Source organism: Symphodus melops, assembly GCF_947650265.1.
Source record: "Symphodus melops genome assembly, chromosome: 11".
Classification (NCBI taxonomy): Eukaryota; Metazoa; Chordata; class Actinopteri; order Labriformes; family Labridae; genus Symphodus; species Symphodus melops.
This window is the reverse complement of record NC_136701.1, coordinates 24062279-24085358: the sequence shown is the minus strand read 5'-3', so window position 1 is coordinate 24085358 and position 23080 is coordinate 24062279. Positions and strand designations below refer to the sequence as shown.

The following is a 23080-nucleotide window of genomic DNA, read 5'->3' as shown; positions in this document are numbered from 1 at the left end:
GAAGATGTCTGGTCTCAAAGCGCTTGTTTCTGGGACGGTGGGGAACCTCATCAAGGACTGCTCTCATTGGCTCGTGAGTTTTTACTGGTTATGAAATTTGCATGAATAATTCTGTATGACCTACAAAGCAAACAAGACCATCAGTGACAAAAGAGACTGACTTCCTCATATCAGCTAAAACTACAATATAAAGATAGTTAATACCATCAATGCATGTTTGGGGAAAGATCTACAAAGACAAGAAGTGCAGCTTTGTCCACAGGGGGGCGCCAAAAGTTACACAAACCAAAAATTCTTCATAGGAGCTTTAACAGTGTTTTAATAGCTTTAATTTAAGACACATCTTATTTACCGCCTGATAGAGCAGCCTTTTAGGGTTATAAATGAGGTGATTTCTGGTCAGCACCTTCAAGTCCGAGACCGCATGGTTCTCTTCAAGAAAAACAGTGGATCATTTCCTGCGGGCGGGGAGTGAGTCCTTGACCCAAGTGAAGGAGTGAAAGTATCTTGGGGTCTTCATGAGAGCAAAAGAATAAAAATCGCAGATACCAGCGGGCACATTTAGCTTCCTCCGGAGGTTGGCTTAGAGATAGGATGAGGAGCTCAAACAGTCGGGGGGGAGCTGGGAGTAGAGTCCCTTCTCCATCGCTTTGATAGGAGCCAGTCGAGGTGGTTGGGGCACTTGAGTAGGACGCCTCTCTTCTGAGGTCTTCTGGGCACGCCCAACTGGGAGGAGACCACGGCGTAGACCCAGAGCTCCCTGGAAGGATCACCTTTCCGAACGCCTCCGAATCCCCCAAGAGGAGCTGGAAAACTTTGCTAGGGAGAGGAAAGTCTTGGTGGAGTGTGCCGCTCCGACCCATCCTTAAGTAGGTGTAAGAAAGTGGATGGATTTCTGGTTCAGTATGTTTTTTGTTCGATCAGAAGCCAAATGTTTGAGACATTTGACCTCCACGAGAGATTTGAATGAATGCGTCTACTACTGTACATTTTACCATACAGCGTCAAACCTCGAGCTTTTTTACTCATCTTCCTCCAGAACCATGAGTTATTGAGTGTTTATTATTTTGTACACAAAATCTCTTAAAAGGAAAAAAAGTCCTTCATGGCCTTTTAAGTAAAACACTCGTCTCCTTGATGCAGCTATTGAGATCTAAAGATAAAGATACTCATGAACCTCTTGCTGGTGTTCGTATTAGGAGGTTTATTTTAGCCCGTACGGAATATGTGCAAGAGACAAATATTTCAAATGACTTTCTGATAAAGTATTGACGGACGGATGAGCATATTCACTGGAATCAAATGAGTTTCTCTGAACGTCAGCAGCACTTTATCAAAAGGTGAAAATAAAATGAATCTTTATTGATTCCTGTGGGGAAATCAGACCTCTGCAGCAGCAAATATAATGTAGTTCAGAAAGAAAACAAACCGTGAGGAGGGTGAAAGTTTATGTCTGACCTTCAGGAAACCAAATGACAGACTACGTCTTTGCCCCTCAGGGAAAAATAAAGTTTTTTTTTAATTGATTTGAATTAACACTGCAAACTTAAATGCTCATTTTGGATGTGAAGCTCAGAATCTGATTTTTGGTATTCCTGTTCACTTTTTTTTTTTTTCAAACTCTGCATGTAAACAGATGAGACGTGGGTCAAACTGAGGCTGGAACCTAACGTGTTGATAAATGAAGTCGATGCTGAAGTTCCTTGAGAGTCCACTAGAGGCCAGTTGTTACAGCAGGAATGATCATGTTTACAGTCTGGTTGAAATAACGAAAGCGGTCCGATGAGCTCATGCCTCGATCGACGCACACTTCGAGTTCGGGGAATTCATTTTTTGATTACTCATCAGTGTTGATTATATGAAGGATAAACGTTTTTCACATGAGCCGTGTAGCTGACCTGATTGACAGGCAGGCACAGAGCTTAAAACTCGCCTCAGCTCCGTCTCTCAGCCCTTTTTGTTAAGTTGACTGGACGTTAGGCTGAGACAGAATTTTCAGCATCACTTGTAACCATGATTTGAAACTGACCAAGGCACCGATTGGTTGAACACTAAACAGAAATATGCTTTAAAAAATTGCAATTTGAAAATGTTCGGCTTTTGAGGTCCCTTGTTAAAATCTAATAGCTATATGATGGATGGTTTTGATGTGGAAGGTTTCTTTTAATCAGATTCAGTGTTTAACCTTCCATTTATGGTCGACCAGATTGCAGCTTGTCTGCTGCAGATTTGTCCTCAAGGATGAACACGTGCCACTTATATCTGTTTTTCTTTAAAAGAGATTCAGCGCACTCAAATGCTGAAGGATAAATGGGACCCATCCTTTCACGTTTTCAGAAACCATACAGCACTTTGTCCAACAGTGTCTCACGCCTGATTACTTGTTTTCAAACAGCTCTATGGAAGCACGCTGCAAACCTTAAAATCAGGACATCTTGAGCTGAATGCAGATTATATACCTGCTAAATGTCCCACTGGTTTGAACCAGCGGTAAAGAACATTCCCGAAAGACCAATTTATGCTCTGAGGGTGAGACAGACACAAACACAGCTGTTTGTCCACATTCTGGGTTTATCACTTCCACGTTTCTTCATGTTTTCTGGAAGCTCACAGACATGCACCAAACGCTGCATCGTAGAGCAGTGTACCGATGTAAACCCATGTTTTAGACCCTGGCTGAAATTATGAGTATCAAAGTAAGTTATGCACAAAACCTTCAGTTTAAAGGGACAGTGCAGCTTTTTTGGAGCAGCAGGATATAGCTGTTTCCTTAGCAGTAAATCTGATAAGCTAATATGCTAATCGCTAATCTATCATAGAAATAGACACAATATCTGAAGACAGCTCTTCAACATGTCTGATGTCTTTAATGTCTGATCATACAGTCAATAAAGCTCACTTTACCATCAAATTCAGAAGATATCTGACAAATTGATCCTTTAAACTTAACTGAAACTTGATGCTGAAACATGATGACTTTTGGGGTTTTACGACTTTTTGCGATTTTTTTTTTTTTTGGACACCAGATTGTTTTTGCAGAAATATTGAACTATTTTAAAATAATTTGCGAGAATTAGGATTGCTGCTGTGCTCCAACTAAAGGGAAAAAAATAATCTATGTATGTGTCATTATTATTTGTGTTGCAATCCAACAGTTTAATAAGCATGCTGAAAAAAATGCAGTAATACATTTTTCTTTTCAGTCTATTTATTTATTTATTTTCTGGGTTGTATTCTCAGCATGTACTTGGAGCCTAATGACTTACTGCACCCTGCTATGGGTTTAAAAAAAGAAGATATATTAGGATATTAGGCTCCAGTGTGGAGCCATTTTAATCCCTCAAAAGGAAGGAAAAATATAATTTCACGGACAATGGGCTATAGAATGTAGCTTGCTGAGAATAATCCTATTAATTGGCAATTAATGCATTTTAAATGGCACCTTTCAAAGCCAGTGTGCGGAATGATTTGAGCACGAAGGTTACGCAGAGACCAAAGCTTTTATTAAGAGTTTGGATCATTTATCTGTGGAAATCAGTCACATTCCTCCTCTCAGCCATCAGCCATGACAGATATCCTGTGCGTTTCCGGACCAGCAGCTCTGGAAGTTTTGGTATTAAATGAGCTATAGGAGACTTTGTGAGCGGGCTGACTGACACCGCCTCCCCTCCTGCCTGCCTGCTGCCCCGCTCGGTCGCTCGGGTAAAAGGCGCATGTGTGTTATTGCTGTGATGTGAGTTGAGCCACATCCAGACGCACTGGCCGCCGCTGGCTGATGCTGCCCTCTCCTCCACCTCCCCCCTCTCCTCTCTCCTCTCCTCTCTCCTCTCATCTCCTCTTGGTGGTGTTGTGCGCAAAATCTCCAGCGCCGGACGGACGGACGCAGTTTGACGGCACAAAACGCGCGGCTCTGCGGGGGGAAATATCCAAGAAAAAGAAGGACATCCACATCAGACATGGATATTTAAGGGACATTTGAATTATTTTTTCTATTTGTTTTTTTTCTCTCCACCCCGTGATGTTGCTTTTGCCCCGGGGTTGTTAATTGAACCTGCTCAATGTCTCTCATCAGTTTATAACCGAGACAAAATGAGGATTTCTTCTCGCGACTGGTTTCTGTTGATGTTCTCGGGCTTTTGGGGACTGACAATGGGAGCTTTCCCGAGCAGCGTTCAGATCGGTAAGTGTGAGCCCGTTAATGTGAATCCCGAGCGGGGCATGAATCATGTGGATGAATCTGTGGACGTCCTGCATGCTGCCAATTCAACACCTCAGCACAACTCAAAGTGGGGATTTCTTCCGCAGTCTTCTTCTTCTTCCTTTTCTTCACATGCACACCGCGTTGTTGCCTCTGTTGATGCTGTGCATGTTTAAAACACACACCTAATGCGCTTTCTATCTGCAGGCTACAGTGTGTATCCCAGTGCACTCCGCCACTGCAGCAGATCAGAGCAGCAAAGTGTGTGCGTGTGTGTGTATTCCCTATGCAGGCTGCATGTGCATTGACTGCTGTTAACACTCTCGCAGACCCCCGGTCCCCCCCTGTGTGCCTCGGTCCCACAGGCCTCACAGCTCCTCTATTCCCCCTCTCTGTTAGACTGTTTTAAAAATAAACACTTGCATGTTTGCATTCAAAAACTCCAGTGTTTATCGAGGAAGGGAATAAAAGATGAAGGATTCATGGTTTTAATTTCACTAGTAGGCAGATTGACTGGTTTGATTTAAAGGCAGGCGATGAACAGAAGGGCAAACTGTGACCTCCAGTTGTTGATCATCACAACCAAAAAAAAAAAAAAATCAATTATCAGAATAGCAGTCATTCATGCTTTTTTGCCTTTAGAAATACCACTCCCTCAGATTTGTTTTTTCGTACAGCCCAAAGAAGGTGTAAGGTTCTTCATTCTGGAGCTCGTCTCTGCTGTCCAAGTGACTTTTTGGATGCTTTTTCCGTTCCCTGCACGCCTGCTTGCATCCTAGTCGAGGCACATCAGAAACGCTGAGGCTGATGAAAAATGACAAGCTGTTCAAATGATTCTCCTTGTCCTTTTATATCAACGTGATACTTGATTCCCGGCCCCTTCAGGGAGGTAGGAGGCCAGAGGTCAGGGTCTGTTACAGAGCAGTATCCCTGCAGCAGGGGACTCTTGATCCGGATGTGGGGGGCGGGGGGGGGTTAACCTGCATGTATGCTTCTGCTTTGCCATCATGCTAACGTCATGCACGCTGCTGATTTAAGCAAAATGACTGAATTTTGTTTTAGAGTCTCTACGCTCTTCCAGACTAATATTTCTCAAATAATATCCACTTTCTTTGATCACATGTAGAGTTTGTAGCATCACATCAGCTATGAAGAGTGCAACACTCATCCGTTTCAAATAATTATCACTGAAAAATCAACACTTATTAGCAGGGGGGAATTTGCTGTGTACACTTGCATCCTGCACAGCACTGTGTGCACAAATAGAGTCATGGCAAACATGTCGTGTTCGTGCCACAGATACATTCTGACAGCAGTCACATATTTAAAGACGGAGCTGGAGAATTATAGATCCCGCTTTAATTTGTGCCTCAGCGACTCTCTTTCTGCGTCTCGGGCTTTAGACAGCAGCAGCATTCTGTGGTGGGCAGAGAGGCCGCACCGTTGACAGGAAGTCAATGTGTTGGCAAAACAAAGAAGAAGCAGTATTTTTAAAAATATAGTAAAAGTGAGAAAAGTGAGCTAATTCACATTTCCCTCCAAAGTGAGCCAGGTTTTCTTTTGGATCGAGCATCACAAAGAGATCTTTAAGAGTAAGCATTCATTGGTTCTCTTCGAGGGATCTCAAAGCTCGTGTCACTCCTGAAGAATAACTGTACATCATCTGAAGAGCCCGGCTGGTTTTCTCATAAGGCAGCATGTCTGCAGAGGTTATTCCCTGAGGTGTAACTGATGTGGTCTGATTCTTACTGAGATCAGTGACATCACAGACACCTCAAATCCACCTGCTTTAACATGAAGGCTGCACCTAATAAGGGTTGTCAGGATAGAACATGTTTGAACTGGATACCATACGGATAAAAAATCAAATATTGACATCTGTTGTTTTTTTTCAATAGAATAGAATTTCTTGGTATTTTGTGTGACTACAGATTATAAACGAACTCCTGCACGTCGAAGTTGTTTCACCTCCTTTTCTTTACGTTTGTTTTAAGGAGACTTAAACGTAACTTTTGCAATTTTGGACGACTCCAAATGAACTTAAGTAACGTCAGGATTTGCCGACCTTTGCGTCACACTCGACCACCACCGCTCTCTCTCTCTCTCTCTCTCTCTCTCTCTCTCTGTTTTTCTTGCAGCAGCTTTTGGCTACAAATAAGACTGAAGATCTGCATGTTTTCAAAGATTGGTTACTTCTCTAAACAGTCGTATTGTTTCAAAACAAGTCCTATCAAAAATATCGAAACGTGCACGCTACAGCTAGCTCATCATTACTCCGCCTCTTTCAGAGCTGCTCATCAAAAAGCTGCATACACCCCTCAGCAAAGGAACAACCAAAATGAGCCCATGCAGCATCAGCTCCTCCTAATTTCTGCGACCACAGAAGACTTTTGGAAGGCTTGGGTCTCTCAAGACTTCCTCTCACATCCAAAGATTAAGAGACATTTTACAAGACAGAGGCTCCTGAAGGGGTACTCTTTCTCACAAGACTCCAATTAGATTATGTCTGAATTCATTTCTGTTGCTGCACCTGTTGGAATTTAATCTGAAACAAACATGATGCTGTCCTCTTTGTGTGCAGCAGTTTGAAAGTCTGAAAACAATTTAAAATATGAACAAAGATCCTGACAGAGAGAAGAGGGCGCCGAGTGTTTGTGCCTCTCCAGATCCCCCTCAGTGTTTACCTGCTCGATGCCTTCTCTTCATGGCTGCAGTGACTGAGTTCAATATTTGTCTGAGCCGAGACAACAAAAATCCTCTAATCTTAAACATGTTTTAAGGTTTTTCGAACACCCTCCCAGAAAGGGGGACCAAAGAAGAAAAAAAAAAAAACGTTTTTATTCCAACATTGGAAATAAGGATTCAATCAGATCCACAGCCTGTGAACAATTTGTTTAAAGTAGAACTGCCCACCTCCACAGTTCACTTGTCTTATCTTTAATTGATGCCACTTTTTTATTTAACTGCATGATTTTGACGTAATGATGGAGGAGAGCTGTTAAAAAAGTGGCGCCGCCAGCTTCGTACGCATCGCTCTGTGTTCTGGCACGTTTCGCACAGCGGAGCGCCCGCATGTTGTGCATAATGAAGGAGGGGAATTTTCAATCACGTCAGGTCCTGTGCAGTGGGTGGGTGGGGGGGGGGGGAGTTGCACTTGTGGTCACACACTGGGAGGTTGTACAGCATTTAAGAACCTGCGTGTCTTCCACACTGTGCTTTGAAATTGAGTTTGTTATAAAGCTAACGTTGGACTCTGGAGGGACTGCGTCACCACGTGACATGAGAATCCAAGGAACTTCCTGGATAGAGTACCCTGCATCGTTTTCCCTGACTTAAGACAGTCAGCCAGACTTTCTCCATCAATTTGCATTTGTACCTGTGATCTTAATGCAAGCAGAATTGATCTAATACTCATAATTCCTTTAAATTCAAAACCAGATGTCATCTCTTCTTGGCAGAATATACTGGGTGGAAACGGGGTCAAAAACAAACAGGCGCTCTGGAGCTCCTGTTTTTTGGCAAACCATATGGCATTTATGAAACTTCAAAGTGCACGGCGCCTTCGGTGTGTAATTTTGAATCTTATTTGTGTAACAGCTCGCAGAAGGGGAAGTCATAGCCGAGTAAGTGGGATTTAGGTCAAAGCTGGATTTGTTATCCTGTCTTAATTAGCAGTGAAGATAACGTTTTTTAAATCTGAAATGAGTAGAGGGCATTCCTGCTGATCATCTGCAAAGATAACCGAACTATTCAGATCATGTTTATTTATTGGAAAATCAGGAATTCACATCAGCTCCGAGACGTTGGACTGTCACAGAGGAAATCACATAAAAACAGCTCCAGTGATTTTTGCAACGACTTCAGTTCCATTTATGCGAAGAGATGGAAATGATTTACATGAAATATTCTCAAGTTTACCTTTTTGAAGAGGTCAGCCGTAAAAAGCACACACTGGCATTTTGCTTTAAGTGACATTTACACAATCTCGTTGCAAGAAATACAGCCCGAAGGACGACATTCGAAAGTGAAACAAACTGCTGCCAACCTTAAAACACCGCTGACATTTGCACAATCGTGAACTGCATCGTGGAGATCTTTATATACGGACACTGCTGGGTTTTGAAAGGGGGAAAAAAAAAGCATAGAAAGCAGGAGTGAAGTCTTATCTCTGATGCCAAACTGATCTTTGACACTGACGCTGCTCATGCGTGAAAAGCTGAATGAAAAGCTGAGTTGATCCAGACAGATATTTAGAGATTGATATCATTCTTCCTCCCGCGTTAATATCAAACAAAGGAGGTATAAGAATCCGACTGCATCGTTCACTGTCACAAAGCCTAATGATACCGAGAGTCATGAGTTGCTATGCTGCAAGATTAGCTGGTGATAGGATATTGGCAGAGTGATTTAGCAGAACAATATTGGCCTTTTATTGCATTTCATATATAGTGCAGCCAGTTGTGTCTGCCACTAATAAGATTTAGGATTCCTCTCTGACCACAGACACAAACACTGAATCTCTGAATCCCCCTTTTAACATTTTTAAATGCTTAGATTCACTCAGCTGAATCTTGCAAGATGACTTTTTTTACTGCTCATTGGTCAGTAAAATAAAAACGTTTCCCTAACGATGAATGAAGTGTATCGTGCCTTACTTACATACTTGTAGCCTGACTGGAGAGATTTATTATTTGTGTCTTATCCGGGGTGCATCTATAACTTCAGATATGTTTTTAACTCTTTACGCTTACTAATAGCCTTTTTGGTTTTTATGTTTTAGTAGTTCTTCTCTCTCAGCTGCTGTTCATTGTTCTATTTGTCCTGTAATCTGTGTCATGATGGCTGCAAAGAAATCTACCTACAGGTACAAATAAAGTAACCTGAACCTGAACTGTAAAATGTTGTGTCTTTAGTTATAACTGCTGCGATCATGATGCTAATTCTGTTAGCCCATTAATGGCGATTCAAGCCAACAAACTAAGATATAAAACCAGGTCCATCTGTGACAGTATTTTTGTTTGTGTGGATAAAGGTTGATCTTTGTCTGAGTTTTAGGTCCAGATTATAATCATACACATACTCATAAAAGTTCTGCAACGATACATCTCCTGAAGAACGATTTGATTAAAGGCCATGAAATGTGTTGCTGTCATTTATGATCCCCTGAGGATGAATCTTAATGACTTTGGTAATCCCCCCGATGCTTCTCGAGCGCCACCAGCAGGTCAAAGTTTTCATTTCTGAGTAACAAATATCTACAGGGAGCTTCGGTGCGAAAACATTTCCGAGACTTTGATCCCCCTGCCTTTTCCTCCATCGCCACCAGCGTGTTGACATTTCCCTCCATAGAGAAATGCCTCGACAACAATTGGATGGATTGCCGTGACATTTGAGACAGATATGTACGCTCCCCACAGGGTGGATTGTGATCCTCGGGTTGACTCCAGACTCTTTTCAAAAAAGATCATCATCAGATCAGTTTTTCAGTGTGTCCGTTAATGACTCAACACTTTTAGATTAATGACATTTTCTTCACCCTTTGATGCACTTTTGTGTTCGATTCTTATTAGCATCAGAAGCATGCTAAGGGGCTACGTTTAGATGTTGAACGTGGTTCACATACAAGCTTTTCACCATTAGCATTAAGCTACTGTTCAAATGAGCAAACTCACAGATCTACTGACTGCAGCCTCTTGCTTTAATCTAACACACAACCTTCCTCTCTAGTTATTTTAACTCGCCCGAGCAGTGGAAGAAAGAGAACAGTCTGAAAATGTCTGTCACCTAAGTGTCTCTTTATTGATGTTAAAGATTGCTATACAACCGCCTCCCACAACCTTTTTCTGTCGTTTGTTGTGCTCCGGTGTCAAGTGCAGAACTTCAGCAGTAAACTGAGGAAATAGCAGAACCCTTAACAAGTAATGTTATTGTTATTTAAAGTGCAGAGCAGAAATATCAGAAGAGATAATAAACAGCTGATTTAACCTCAGAGTGGGCTGGACCTGCTCATCATACTCAACTTCTACTTCTACTATCAGGATCCCGACCGCGCCTCAAACTGATGGAAGTAAAGAAACCATCCTTCTTTCAACTCCCCAACAGTTGGTGTCTGATCACAGTAAAAATGAGTTCATCTGAACTTGTAAATATTGTAAAAAGACGTCGTATATGTAAGGATGAGTAAAGTTATCGGGTTGGTTTGACTTTAAAGTTAGTCACACATAACGTCTTTTAGTATCTCTGTTTAACGTTGGCCGTTGTCACAATCGCTGCCACTGCGATACAAACGTTATTGAAAGCTGTTTGTTTCGTTACCATGGCAACATAAATGGACGTCCCAGGCTCCCAATGTTGGGTCATTTCTTGTTTTTATAATTACTACAGTATGAAAGAAAACTCACTGCACACTGTCGCACGAGTTGCACAAATCTGTTGCCGTTGTATTTGTGCAATTCAAACAACATCGTTGTCTTTCACTCAGAGCAGCTGTTAGAAACACGACAGTTGTTTTTGTTAAGTTTGGTGTTTTTTAAACACCGTGGAGAGTGTGTTGTTTTTAAACACACAGCGTTGAAGAGACGACCTCGCCGGCTTCTTATTGGCTCTTCAGATTTTTGTATCCGACATTGAACTCAGTTTCACTTTATTTGTGCCTCTTCTCTAATTGAACTTTCTTTGGTGAGGTTTTTAATTGCCCTTCATCACACCTGTGTTTCTGCCCCCCCCCCCCCCCTCTTTCTGCTCAGGTGGTCTGTTCATCAGAAACACTGATCAGGAGTACACTGCCTTTCGGTTGGCAATCTTCCTGCACAACACCAGCCCGAACGCCTCGGAAGCCCCGTTCAACCTGGTGCCTCACGTGGACAACATCGAGACGGCCAACAGCTTCGCCGTCACCAATGCCTGTAAGTCAGCAACGCCGCTTCCTGTTGTGTTTTGTTGTTTATGAGCAGAGTCAAAGAAAGAAAAGAAGGCTTCCCACGGTGATCTGATCTGAGCTAAGCTAGCAAGCTTGTGAGGCAGGCTGTTACTGAGGAGCAACACTGAAGGACAGCTCAGGCATCACATCATTCTCCATCAGTTTTAGAGGAACAACACCGCACACATAAAGTCACATTACATCGACTGCAGCGCGTGCATTATGACACCAGAGCAATTCAGCATAGAATACTACTGAACATCAGTCGATGAATGCAAATATGAGACGAGTGATGATGCGTTACGAGATGCTTTGAGAAGAAACTGACAGAGGAGACATCCGTCCTCAAAGTCTGTCACTACAAAGTTGTCAGTTAAAGAAAGCGTGAGGAGGTTTACCACATCCAAATATGCAAATGTGTCTGAAAAGTGTGTCATGTTCTTTCTAGTTTGAGTGTGTTTGTCAGTTCTCGATGCTTTCACTTTTATATACGTGTCATCACTGTGTCCTGGGGTCAGAGAGCATGGCAGTAAAGAAGTGGATCACAAACATACACATCTATGATCCACTCAGATGTTCAGAAACTGACGCTGCACACATCAGTGACAGATTGTCTGTGTGGTTGGAGAGCTGTGTGTCCTGGATTTTCCCAGCATGCTTCATGGTTGTAGAGCCTCATTGGTGCAGCCAATTCATTTGTTTTTATTTAGATCTCAGAACACAAAGTGAAAACTTCAAATGTAAAAAGATGAATAATTAAAAAGGAAAACCCACGCTATAACAGATTTTAGATCTTTGGGGCAATCTTTGGCGTTAAGTTCAACATGCATTTTATTGTTTTGAAGTTTAAGAAAAAGATGAATATCACAAAGTCATGTATTCGCTTATCCTCAGTGAACAAGTGGAAATGTTGTAAATGAGGCATATATGAGCCATATATAGGCCAGACATGCCCCGCCAGTAAAACAGCTCATTCTCCGTGTGTGTGTGTTTTTTCTGTTTAAGGCTGTATGATTGTACACGTGTGTGTGTGTGTGTGTGTGTGTGTGTGTAGGTGTGTGTGTGTGTGTGTGTGTGTGTGATGTATTACTATACAGCTGTGTCTTTGTGTATCTCTGCTGGTTCACATCTGATCTGAGAGCACAGTCACAAACGCTGAAGGGGACAGCAGCTGTAAACACACAAACACACACACACACACACACACACACACACACACACACACACACACACCCACAACAATCACACACTCTGCCTCTGTTAGATCTTTTAACAGTAGTAGGCAGTGATTTTTTTTTGGTGATAATCCCGGGGGAAACATTGTCTCTCTTTCCTTGTTTTAGTTTGTGTATATGTGGGTGTGTGTTTGTGTATGTGTGGGGGCGTGTGTGTGTGGGCCTGTGTGTGTGTGGGCCTGTGTGTGTGTGTGTGGGCCTGTGTGTGTGTGGGGGGGTTCCTGAAAGACCATAAAACACTGCGACCTGATGTCTTCTACTATCTGTGTCGTGATCTGGTGTTAGAAAAATCAATGGCTAAATTAAGCAGAGAATGAAGTGCTTTTATGTTTGTTTGGTTAGTGTGTGTGTGTGTGTGTAAGGGGGGATTGTGTGCATGGATGGGTGTGTGTGGAAGGGGGGATTGTGTGTGTGTGTGTGTGTGTGTGTGTGAGTGACAGTTTCTGAGAAATGTCCTCATTCTGTGATTTAACAGGGAATATTGAAATCTTTACTCCACTTTAAGTCTAACAACACCTGACCTCACGTTTACCCTGACGACCTTAAATGTGAATCCTTTGGTTTCCATGGATACCAATGAGGAACATTAGGCTCACTAGAAATTATTCAGAATGAACTGCTGGTGTTTTCTGCTGAAGATAATAAACACACGTTCAGTGATTTTGACACAGTGACACCCTCTGAAAGTCTGATTCATTGTGAAAGTAAGCGATGTTCGGACTGCTGTTTCAAGCCACAATGGTTAGATAGATAGATAGATAGATAGATAGATAGATAGATAGATAGATAGATAGATAGATAGATAGATACTTTATTGATCCCGAGGGAAATTCAACGCCCCTGTGATGTTTTCTCCTGCAATCTGACAGTAGCGGAGGATGGAAGATGTGAACCCCCCCCCCCCCCCCCCCCCCCCGTTACAGAGGTGAGGCAGCATCAGCGAAGCAAGCAGAGTTTTTTTTTTCAACACTGAAAACTTTTGTATTCTTGCGTCTGGTTTCGGTCCTTTATTTAAGATGCATCACAGCATGAACCATTACAGCAAACAAAGGCGGTATATTTCTTCTGTGCTTTGGTGGGTTTTTTTCTCCGTCAGGATTATTGGAAACCTTGAAACAACGCTGACGTAAGGAGCCTTTTTTTTTTTTTTTTTTCACCATTACGTTTTTTTTCATTGCTGTATCTGTAAGGTTTGGCCTGTTATTGACCCCTAAGATGAAATTACTGCAGATGAAGCTGTATTGATCTCTGTGGGGAAATGGGTTGTGCCTGCAGCATGCAGAACAAGGCAAAGAAAAGTGGGATAAAAAAAGTGGGTTATGAGAACAAGAAGAGAAAGGAAAATGAGGCATTAAAACAATTTCAGGGCAATATATATGGTAGATTATATACGCATATGTAACCACTGACAGCTGCAGAAGATTTAAAGTGGACTGTTGGGGAAAAAGTATGAATATTTATGTTGTTTTGTGGGGGAAAAAAATCATCATAATTATCTAGTTTGTTTGATTATTAAAAAGAATAACACATGACCATGCTGCTCTAGATCCAGTTACGACTGCTGCACGAGTATTTCTTGTGAGCTACTTCAAACTTTAAAATAAATTGCACAAAAGAGGAATTTTCTGATGTAATAGGAGACCAGGGCTGTAGAGTCGGAAGCATCTTCTTTCAATAACCCTTTTGAATATGTCTTGTATTTCACTGGCAAGGTTACAACATCTTCTAAAAAGGCATTTTGTATTCTGCGGGTCAATACCGACTCTGAAATGAGGCAGCGGCTGTTCGAGGAGGCCTCGGTGTCAGCAGTGGTCTCTCACTAAAGAGACCTGGCTGGGTGTAAACGGCATGTTTCAGAAAACTATGGGATTTTTTACCTCCCAGTCTAATGGCTGCACAGTCACAGGAAGTGAGTCTGCAGTGCATTGATTGGCCAAAGCCAAATCAGAGCAGAATTACATGAGCCAATCAATGGCTCTGATAGCTCAGGGCCAGCGGGGAATCTGAGATCGAATCACATCGCTCGTATTCACCCCCACGTTTTACATTTCCCAGGCTCTTTATGCCTCTCCCCCCCCCCCCCCCCCCCCCCCCCCCCCCCCACGTTCTCGGCATTCTTGTTTCGGTCCATTGTCATCGGCCTTGAGATAATGGTTATGAATAGGCAGCGTTAGCATGTGACGTTTAAGGGCATAGCGTACATTTGGGAAAGGGGAGATGAGAGAGGGAGCTAATTTGTGAAGAGAGATTAGGCCATTCAGCGGCTCGGAGCGCTGCTGTCGGGACGGCTGATGGGGATAATTGGTGGGAGGACGGGGACAAATGTTATTGTATGTTCCCTTTGTCCCGTTGATAATCTTTCTGTCGCCCAAGACTCTCTGATAGATTCTGTTTCACATGTTTGATGAACTGTAAAGTCTCCATACGACTCAGGAGGTCACCAATTTTAAAACCAATGGCTGTGATTTAGAGCTGCTAATGACTTACAAATCTCATCCTTGTTTTTTCACAACTTTCAAAGCTCTGATTCTTTGCAGCACACACTCGTATATACATAATACATCAGCATCAAGTTAATTGTGACACCTCGGTGTAATTACTATTAACAGATGAGACACTGGGCAGGACATTTGTTATTCTCCGGTCACAGCGGAGGTATTCAGCGCCTCCCACAGACTGAGATTCCTTTCTGGTGATTAACTCTCTGTGCAAATTAGGATTCTGCTAAAAATGGGCAAATGAGAATAGTTTGTCTTCCAGAAAAGAAATTATTTGAGGACTTTTCATCGCACTCATTCCTTTGGCAATAAAAAAAGATTAACAAAGAATGCGTATTTTACTCTTAAGGTGGTAGAGCACCCCATGAAGGGATACGGATCCAGACCTGGTTCTGCTAAAGGAGAGTCATTATTCTCATTCTCTCCTTTCATGATGCCACTCTCTTTAAAGCAGCTCTGCATGATCTGCTCACAATATGCATTATTTATCTTATTCGGGGTGTCCGTGAAAAACCTGATTTCAGCCTCTATCTGAAACGATTCATTTCAGCCACTGTCTCTTTAAGTCCCGCCTCCCTAAACGCCCACTTTCCTATGATTGGCCAGTTCTCTGGAAGCCTTCCAGGGCGGGGTTTTTGGTGTGAATATATAAAAGCAGGATTTGACCGTCTTTGTCCGACTCTACAAGTTTTCCTTCAGAGTCTTCTTTGAAACGAGCCGACCTTTGAGTCGTGTCACATCACCAGTCAGGTTTTTCTTTTTCGTTCAAAGGTTGCGTTCGTCCAACGATGTGGCACAAATCAAAATGTGAATCAGTGTTTCAATCCACTACTGGAGTCGAGCACTTTCAGCACAGCGGCTGCTGGAGCTCATTTTCTGGTCGATTGATTTAAAAACATCACAGAGAAGAAGAAGAAGAAGAAGAAGTTTTAAAACTTCACAATTAAAAATGGCAACAGTCACGCCTCAAGCAAAGGAAACCCATGTAATAAAGATCATGACCATGCAGCGTGTCTGTTTGTTTCATGGATGAATGTGAGAAAAGTTAGAGTCTCCTCATCGCTTCCACTCTGATGTGATGTTTTCGTCTCTCCAGTGAAGCTTGAGCGACAAAAAAAGCTTGGTGCTCGTCATGATTTATTCATAAAGTCTGTTTGCATTGCACTTTGTTGCATTTTGTTCTTATAAATACACCAGCTTTGCCACCTCAGTCGAGCATAAGAATCTCTTTCTGTCGGTTTGAGCCTTCCTTCTGTTTCTTCTGTTTTCTTTACACGCATCACTCTGCGACCCTGTTTTCAATCCCACAAACAGTGATGTTAAACGATATGAAGTTACACATACTTTATGTGACGATGCCATAGAGCTCTATTGACGGTTAATCAGTAAGTCAGTTTGAGGTCCTGGTTGTGTCACATTGAAGCACCAAACGTTCATTAATGTTTTTATTTTTAAATTTTTTTGAAACACTGATTGAAAGAATCAGCGTGCAGCAGCCTGCAGCAGCGTGCAGCAGCAGCGTGCAGTCAGGCTGCATTGGAGCAGTTAAAAAAAAGAGAGAGGATGTGAGGTCATAGCAGTGACACAGATTTTACTGACCAGCCTGAAGGAAACATCATGTGAGGAGTGAAGTGTTTAACGGTGCCTGATGTCGCCTACAAATGCTGCATGATGCATCACTTACTGTACATTACATTTCACTGAAACCTGAAGTTCTCAGCTTCTTTATGGTGCAGAGCTGGAGAGAGCTGAGGCGGGTCTTAAAGCCTCCTGACAAACAGCGACACTGTGCCAACCCGTCAGTCAGGTCCACCACAGGCCACTAAAGTAATCCACACTGGCAGCAGATTCCAGCCCTTCTGTGCTTTTTGGGTTCTCAAACAGGAAAACCCTGGTCTCTCACATGTGTGGAATCAACAACACAACAGCCTGCCTGCTTTATTATAAAGCTCGGAGCCAGCAGCGCCATCATTTCATGGAGCTCTGCCTTTCGCTGTCAAGGTGCCATTGCTGCTAATGTGCTGAAGTTCAGGACAGTCAGAGCGATTGCTGGTGAAGTCCTTGAACTTGAATGGCTCCTCGACAGTTTTGTGCTTCAGATGTGAGCACGTCTCCTCCGGGACTGAAAGTCGACGAGGACGTCCAGGTGTTTCTGACAAGAGAAGCCTGTTATCAAAATCAGAAGTGAAATGTCTCCGGTGAAGAAGAGTAGCAAATAGATGGAAAATGTTGGCACTGTGACCATGGTACCAGATTAATGCTTAAGAACTGGGGATATCCAGTCTATTTCAGGTACAATGCAGCTGATACACTTGAGAAAAATAGCTCGGTGAGGAGATTTCACCTGAACAATACTCAGCAGGATAATTCTTTAAGCTCAGATTCTCCACGTTGAAGGGGAATGGAAATGAGGAGGGGACGTGAAGCGAATAATTGAAAGGAGAAGTCTTCTGTGTCAATGTGAGGGTGAGACTGCAGACAGACTCCGCCCACTCCATTTTTCACCTTTTTTTTTTTTTTTTTTTACAACCAATGGAGATGGGTGGTAACAATTTGCTCCAGATATATACAGCTGTAAGACACCCTCACTGTCCATCATTGTAAAAATATTATGGGCTGTTAAAGACGACAGCTCAAAAGGAAAGACGTCTTCATTTAACTTGATCAAATATTTGAATCTGATTATCAACTTCCTGTTAATAAATTTAAGTAAAAAAAACAACAACTTTAGTCCAAGTTTGAAATTCAAAGTGAGAAAATAATATTTGAATAATTGACATTGTTACTCTTTACATCGACATGATGGTAAAGCACATAGCATAGACTGTAAATAAACATGAGTGGCGCCCGAGTGACATCACCCGTTGGTTACTGAAGGGGACTTTTAATGCAAGTTGAAGAATCCGACCGTTCAGTCAACCAAACATCCGGCTGAGAGATGGAGCGGAGGCGGGTTTTAAGTCTCCTGACGAACCGTTACAGCGTGCACGCCTGTCAATCATGTCCACCACTTGTGAATATCTCGTATCCGTCATAAAACCAACCTGGTACAGTGTGTGCCGATCGCAACAGTTTTTTGTACCAGGCTGTAAACGTGTTCAGGCTTTTTTGAATAGGGTGTGTGTGTGTGAGTGTGTGTGAGTGTGTGTGTGTGTGTGTGAGACCACGGGGGCTTGTGGACCCAGCCTCAAGTGGACCCTCTGCAGGTTTTTCCGCATCAGCCTTTCATTTTTACGTTTCATTTTATTTCCCATCCAGCATGTGTGTGTAGGATGTTAAGGAAATCTGAAAACACAAGAACTGATGGGATCTTTGATGAAGAATGAAGAAAGGTGAGAAATATGACTTCACGTAGCAAAAACGACATTATTACAGAGTTGTAAATATCGCTCTTGAGGATACATAGGTGAAAGTGAAGATTTCATCTCTTTGCTCGTAATAATTAACCTTCAGCTGAACGCAGAGGAAGATTGAGTGTGAGCATTATCATGTAAATAAACTCAAACTCGTCATTATTCCTCGGAGGTGTGTGTTACCTTTTCATCACCAGGCTGTTACTTGTTTGTTTGTTTGACGGTGACCTCTTCGCCGTGCAGCCGCAGACGACAGCAGTGCGGGGGCGGAAGGGGTTAATTTGACCTCCTACATGCTGCCCCGGCCTTCGCCTTCACTGAAACAGTGACATGGTAATCTGCATCGAGTCATTTATATTCAACGAGTCGCTCTGACTCACTCCAGATCCAGATAGGGAGCAGGCTGCACTCCTGGATGCACTCACATACATCTGTGCTGCTGCTGCTGCTGCTTGGCACACGCCTCTCCTGTAAGTCTTTGAGGAGGGAACACAGTTCACGTGTGTCTGCGAGTATGCACACAAATAATGTGTGTTTGCAGCACGTTAGCTCGATTTAAATCCATTATCTGTCCCTGTGCGGGCTCCATTCAGAGCGACTCTTCTGCTCCGCGGTGCCGCCCTGTAGATGGCCGTATGTGGCCCCACGTTTGTCTGAGGATTGTTCGGATGCGTGGGTGAGAGTATATGAAGGCCTTTGGGCGATGTACGCCAGAGTGTGTGAGTGTGTGTGAGTGTATAATGGCTGGTAGAAGAAAGAAAAGGAAGAAGAAAAAGAAGGGGGGGAGGGGGGGCTGCTAATGAGAGATTAATGTGGCGGAGAAGCGAGGAAGATGGAGGATGAGGAGGGTGGCAAGAGGAGGAAGAGGAGGTTATAAGGGAGAGGGATTTTTTACAAAAAGGCATTCATTAGGCTGCTAAAAGGTAACATGTAAGCTTCAAAATAAGGAAATAAGCCAGCTGCTGTGCATCACAGCCAGAGGTTTTTTTTTCACGTCTCAGCTGGATTGGCATCGAACACCCGTCCCTGCAGCGTCTGCCTCTGCAACGCTGCTTCTAAGTTTGCAGATTAACTTCAGACGCTTGGATGAAACGTGCCCTGCATGACTGTTTGTGAGGCCGGTATAACGCAAGGGCATCCAAAAAGCAGTCAAGGAGGGTAAAAAGAATTGACTTGGACATAACAGCCTGCAACAACCACAGCAGCGACACTTTAAAATGTGTTTTACAAGATGAGCACAAAGCTGAGAGAAATGCAGACGTTTGATTGGCCAACAATCCAACAACCTCAAAATGTCGACGGTGGGATCGACTCAACCTCAGAAGCCATGCCACTATTTCTCTGCACAAAACCAAATACAGAATATTCACAATGTCATTTCCTTTCAAACAACTCGGTCTCCTCCCCTCTCTCCCTCTGCACCTCCCCCCACCCCTCCTCCTCATCTGTGAGTTGGTTATGTAAGTGCCCCCCTGAGGTGGCTGCGTTTGCATTTGTGTTTTTGTTTTGTGCGTGTAGTCGTGTGTGTATGTGTGTGTGGAAGTTTGAGGATGAACTCTGAGGAAACAACTTGCTCTAAAAAGTCGTAAACAGTTAATTTGATCAAACAGATGTTCTCTCTCTCTCTCTCTCTCTCTCTCTCTCTCTCTCTCTCTCTCACTCGTGAAATCAATAGTCTGTCCAAAGAGCTCTGGCGTCAGCTGCAGAGTTTTAAAGCAAAAGTACAGTGAAGGAAAAAGTTTTTATCGACACTCGTCCTTAAAAATAATAAATCTGATGATTTTGTTCGTTGAGACAAACAGCTGCTGTGTCAGCAGGCCGATCTGGACAGTGAACAGGACATGAAGAGAAAGAGTTTGATTAGTCATGTCTGTATTTTAAAAGAGTGACTGAACAGTTTGAAGCCATCAGTGCTGCCTAGCTGCCTCATCACCTTCTTACTCAATTAGAAGTCTATTTTAAGATGTGAGGATGTTGGAATGGATTCGCTCCAAACTGGGACAGGAAGTCGTGCCAGTTATTTTATGTTAATCACTCAGAGAGCTCCGTTTCAGATTTCAGCGTCTTTGAGCTTTCTGTTGAACGTTCAAAGCATCACTTTGCATTTGCGTCGATGGAAGTGAACATGATTGTCGTGAATTAAGCACAGTGGCCTTGAATGACCTCTTTAAAAAAAAAACGGGATGTCCTCTGTGCTTCCTCAGCTCATCTAGTTTATATGTCATCTTCAAATGGATGATTGAGGATAATTATATAATTGAACTGTGTGTTTGAAACTCAGCCAGATTTTGTTTGTGCAACTCGCAAGAGGAGATAAATTATTTATTTGAAGAGGAGTTTGTGCTGTTTTTTTTAATTTATGACAAGGCGAGTTTAAACACTGCAGCTTCTCATGGGTTGGTGTCCAGTCCCTCCGTGCACGCTGCGATCCATCAGCGCCGTACGCTCTGGCGCTGCCGTTAGCTACCGCTCTCATGTTGTTTCAACAGCAAGCGCCGTGGTCTGTCTCTGCTACAACTTTATGTTTCGATGGAGAACGCTGCGAGCATGTGTCAACATTTTGTCAAAACAGGCACCAACAAGAATCAAACTGCAGATCTTCCTCAGAAGGACAAAGCAATGTGTTTTTGCACGTTTCTGCGAGTAGCATATGTGTACAGCTGCTCGAGGCTGCACTCACGCTCCAGACACTGACCCAGCGGGGAAGGGCGCACGCCATGCTACAACACAGTGTCTTAGGAAGAGCTTTTGTTGGAGAAATGTTTTTATGCATCTGTAAAGATGGATCATAACCCTGTCACACATGGGATATTTTGCAGATGTGAATGCATGAGGACATTTCTGTGCAGCATTCTAGTAAAACATTTGCAAGAAGTCGGGGTTAGCTGAATACAGCAGGGGTGGACGGGGTGATGAAGTTTATATCCTGCGACTGTTGTGATTATTGTGCACATATTAAAGTTGCTTCACACGCCCGTTTGCTCTTTTTTTACTCATTTGCTCTGCCAATACTTCCAATTAGACATATCTGAGCTTATGGCAAAAACTGTAACCACAGCGTTGGATACTGTCGCTCGCCCTCTACATCTTCGACATCATGTCTGTCTGTGCAAATAATTCTCTCTAAGATGAGCCTGTTAAGTATTTCCAAAGTCCTGTCGATGACGGCCTGGGTGACTTTTCAGCCAATTAAAAACAGATCAGGGTGAAGCCTTCTCCCCTCGGTGCACAGTAATCACATTCTGATGTATGAAGAATTGAATCGACCAACCGATCAAAGACCTTTTAAAGTCGTATTCAAAGGATGAACCTTGAATTACGCTCGTGGGTTTTCCGACCTTGCCGAAACTGTTCATGTTGCTGTTTTGCACCGAGCGTCCCTGTTTAGAGTTGAAAGCAGGCTGGTACAGAACGTACTCTCGCACGACACGTCTGACAGCGGGAGATCAGCTGGAGATCATCCGAGTCTGACGGTACAAGGAGGCCTGAAGAGGTAGAAGTGTGCAGAAGGTTGGAGGTCACATGTTTACACAGAAACATTGTCTAGCCTACTTGGACAACGTCAGGACATTTTGTAAGTGCAGTGCATTTGAGAAAAGGTTTTGCAAGACAGAATTACGAGGCACATCCTCCTGAAGTCTCTCCTGGAAGACATTCAGTGTTTGTCTGAAGTTGACAGAAGCTGTCGGGGAGTTGAACACCTCCATTGTTGCCTTTCCGTTGTCAGTTTTAGAATATTTTGTTGTCCAACACCAGCCTCCCAAATAGGACGTTTGAAAGTCTTGTGTGTGGTGGCTTCCCAGAGGTTCTCAACTATTCAACACTTTTTAGAGGCGTAGTGGAAATGTGGTTTGTTATGAGGAGGAACCTCTGAATTACATGACGGGACTTTGTCAGAGTAAAAAGATTTGATTCTCCAAGAGGAAAGCTCATAAAGTGTTACAGTTAAATGGTGAATCCTCTGAGGATGGTTTTTGTTTTTTTTAAGAGATATTTTTGGGCCTTGGAAAAGTGAGAGGGGGAAAACATGCAGCAAAGGCCCGAGGTCGGATTCAAACCCGCGGCTGCTGTGGCGAGGACTATAGCCTCCAAACATGGGGCACGTTACACAACAGCCAGGCTCCCCAGGAATGTGCTCTTTGTTTTTCTTAAATATTTATTTGGGCCGTGTTTGCGTTTATTGGAAGGAAGCATCGTGAGGAGTTTAGGAAGACATTCCTCGGATTCAAACTCCCGTCTTTGGTCAAATTTGGACACCAGCTAACCTTGTTTTCAGTGTTGATTTAAAAGCTTTACTTCTTTATTTAAAGTACATTGTGTTGTACAGATTGGATCAACATTACAGCGTTTGTTCTTAGTAATTCCCCCCCATCGATTAGATTCAACTCAAGTATGCAATGTCATGCTCTGAAATGTTTGTTCTACATTTAACACAGTCCGATAACGACTTTAAATCGCTTAAATACTTTCTCATTCACACAAAATTGGAGGACTCGCATTTAAATACACAGAATACATGCGCCTAATGTGGTTCAGCCCATGTCGACCTTCAAATAACCGTGTCAGTCACTCGCTTAATATCAACATTGTTCATGCAACATTAGCGCTAATGAAAGCTTCACGGATGGCAGTGAATGGCGTTGCGAGACAGAGATGCCTGGAATACTTAAAGACAGTGACGGGTTCAGAGAGGGGAGTGGGAGGAGGAAGCAGCAGGACCGCTCTCTGTGATCCTGGTGAAGAAGTCGTGTGACTTCACAGATGGGGTTTTAACAGGAACAAACTCTGGCCAGGGGAGTTGTTCTCACACACTGGAAGGGGCTTCCACAGCTCGAACACACACACACACTTATACATGCGGCAACGCATCACATGTT

At 43.1% G+C, this 23080-nt stretch overlaps 1 protein-coding gene across 6 annotated transcripts in view; it reads left to right on the top strand.

The window, feature by feature from the left end:
* The first annotated feature begins 3524 nt into the window (after positions 1–3524).
* Positions 3525–23080, top strand: part of LOC306832215 (glutamate receptor 4) — a 115805-nt gene continuing 96249 nt past the window's right edge. For all 6 annotated transcript variants that reach the window (XR_013780198.1, XR_013780199.1, XM_079356709.1 and 3 more), the window contains exons 1-2: positions 3525–4180; positions 10945–11103. Coding sequence is in view for 4 of the 6 variants with exons in the window: in XM_079356709.1 (XP_079212835.1) it covers positions 4090–4180; positions 10945–11103 (250 nt within the window). In the remaining 2 variants the exon portion in view is untranslated. The remainder of the gene's footprint in view (positions 4181–10944; positions 11104–23080) is intronic.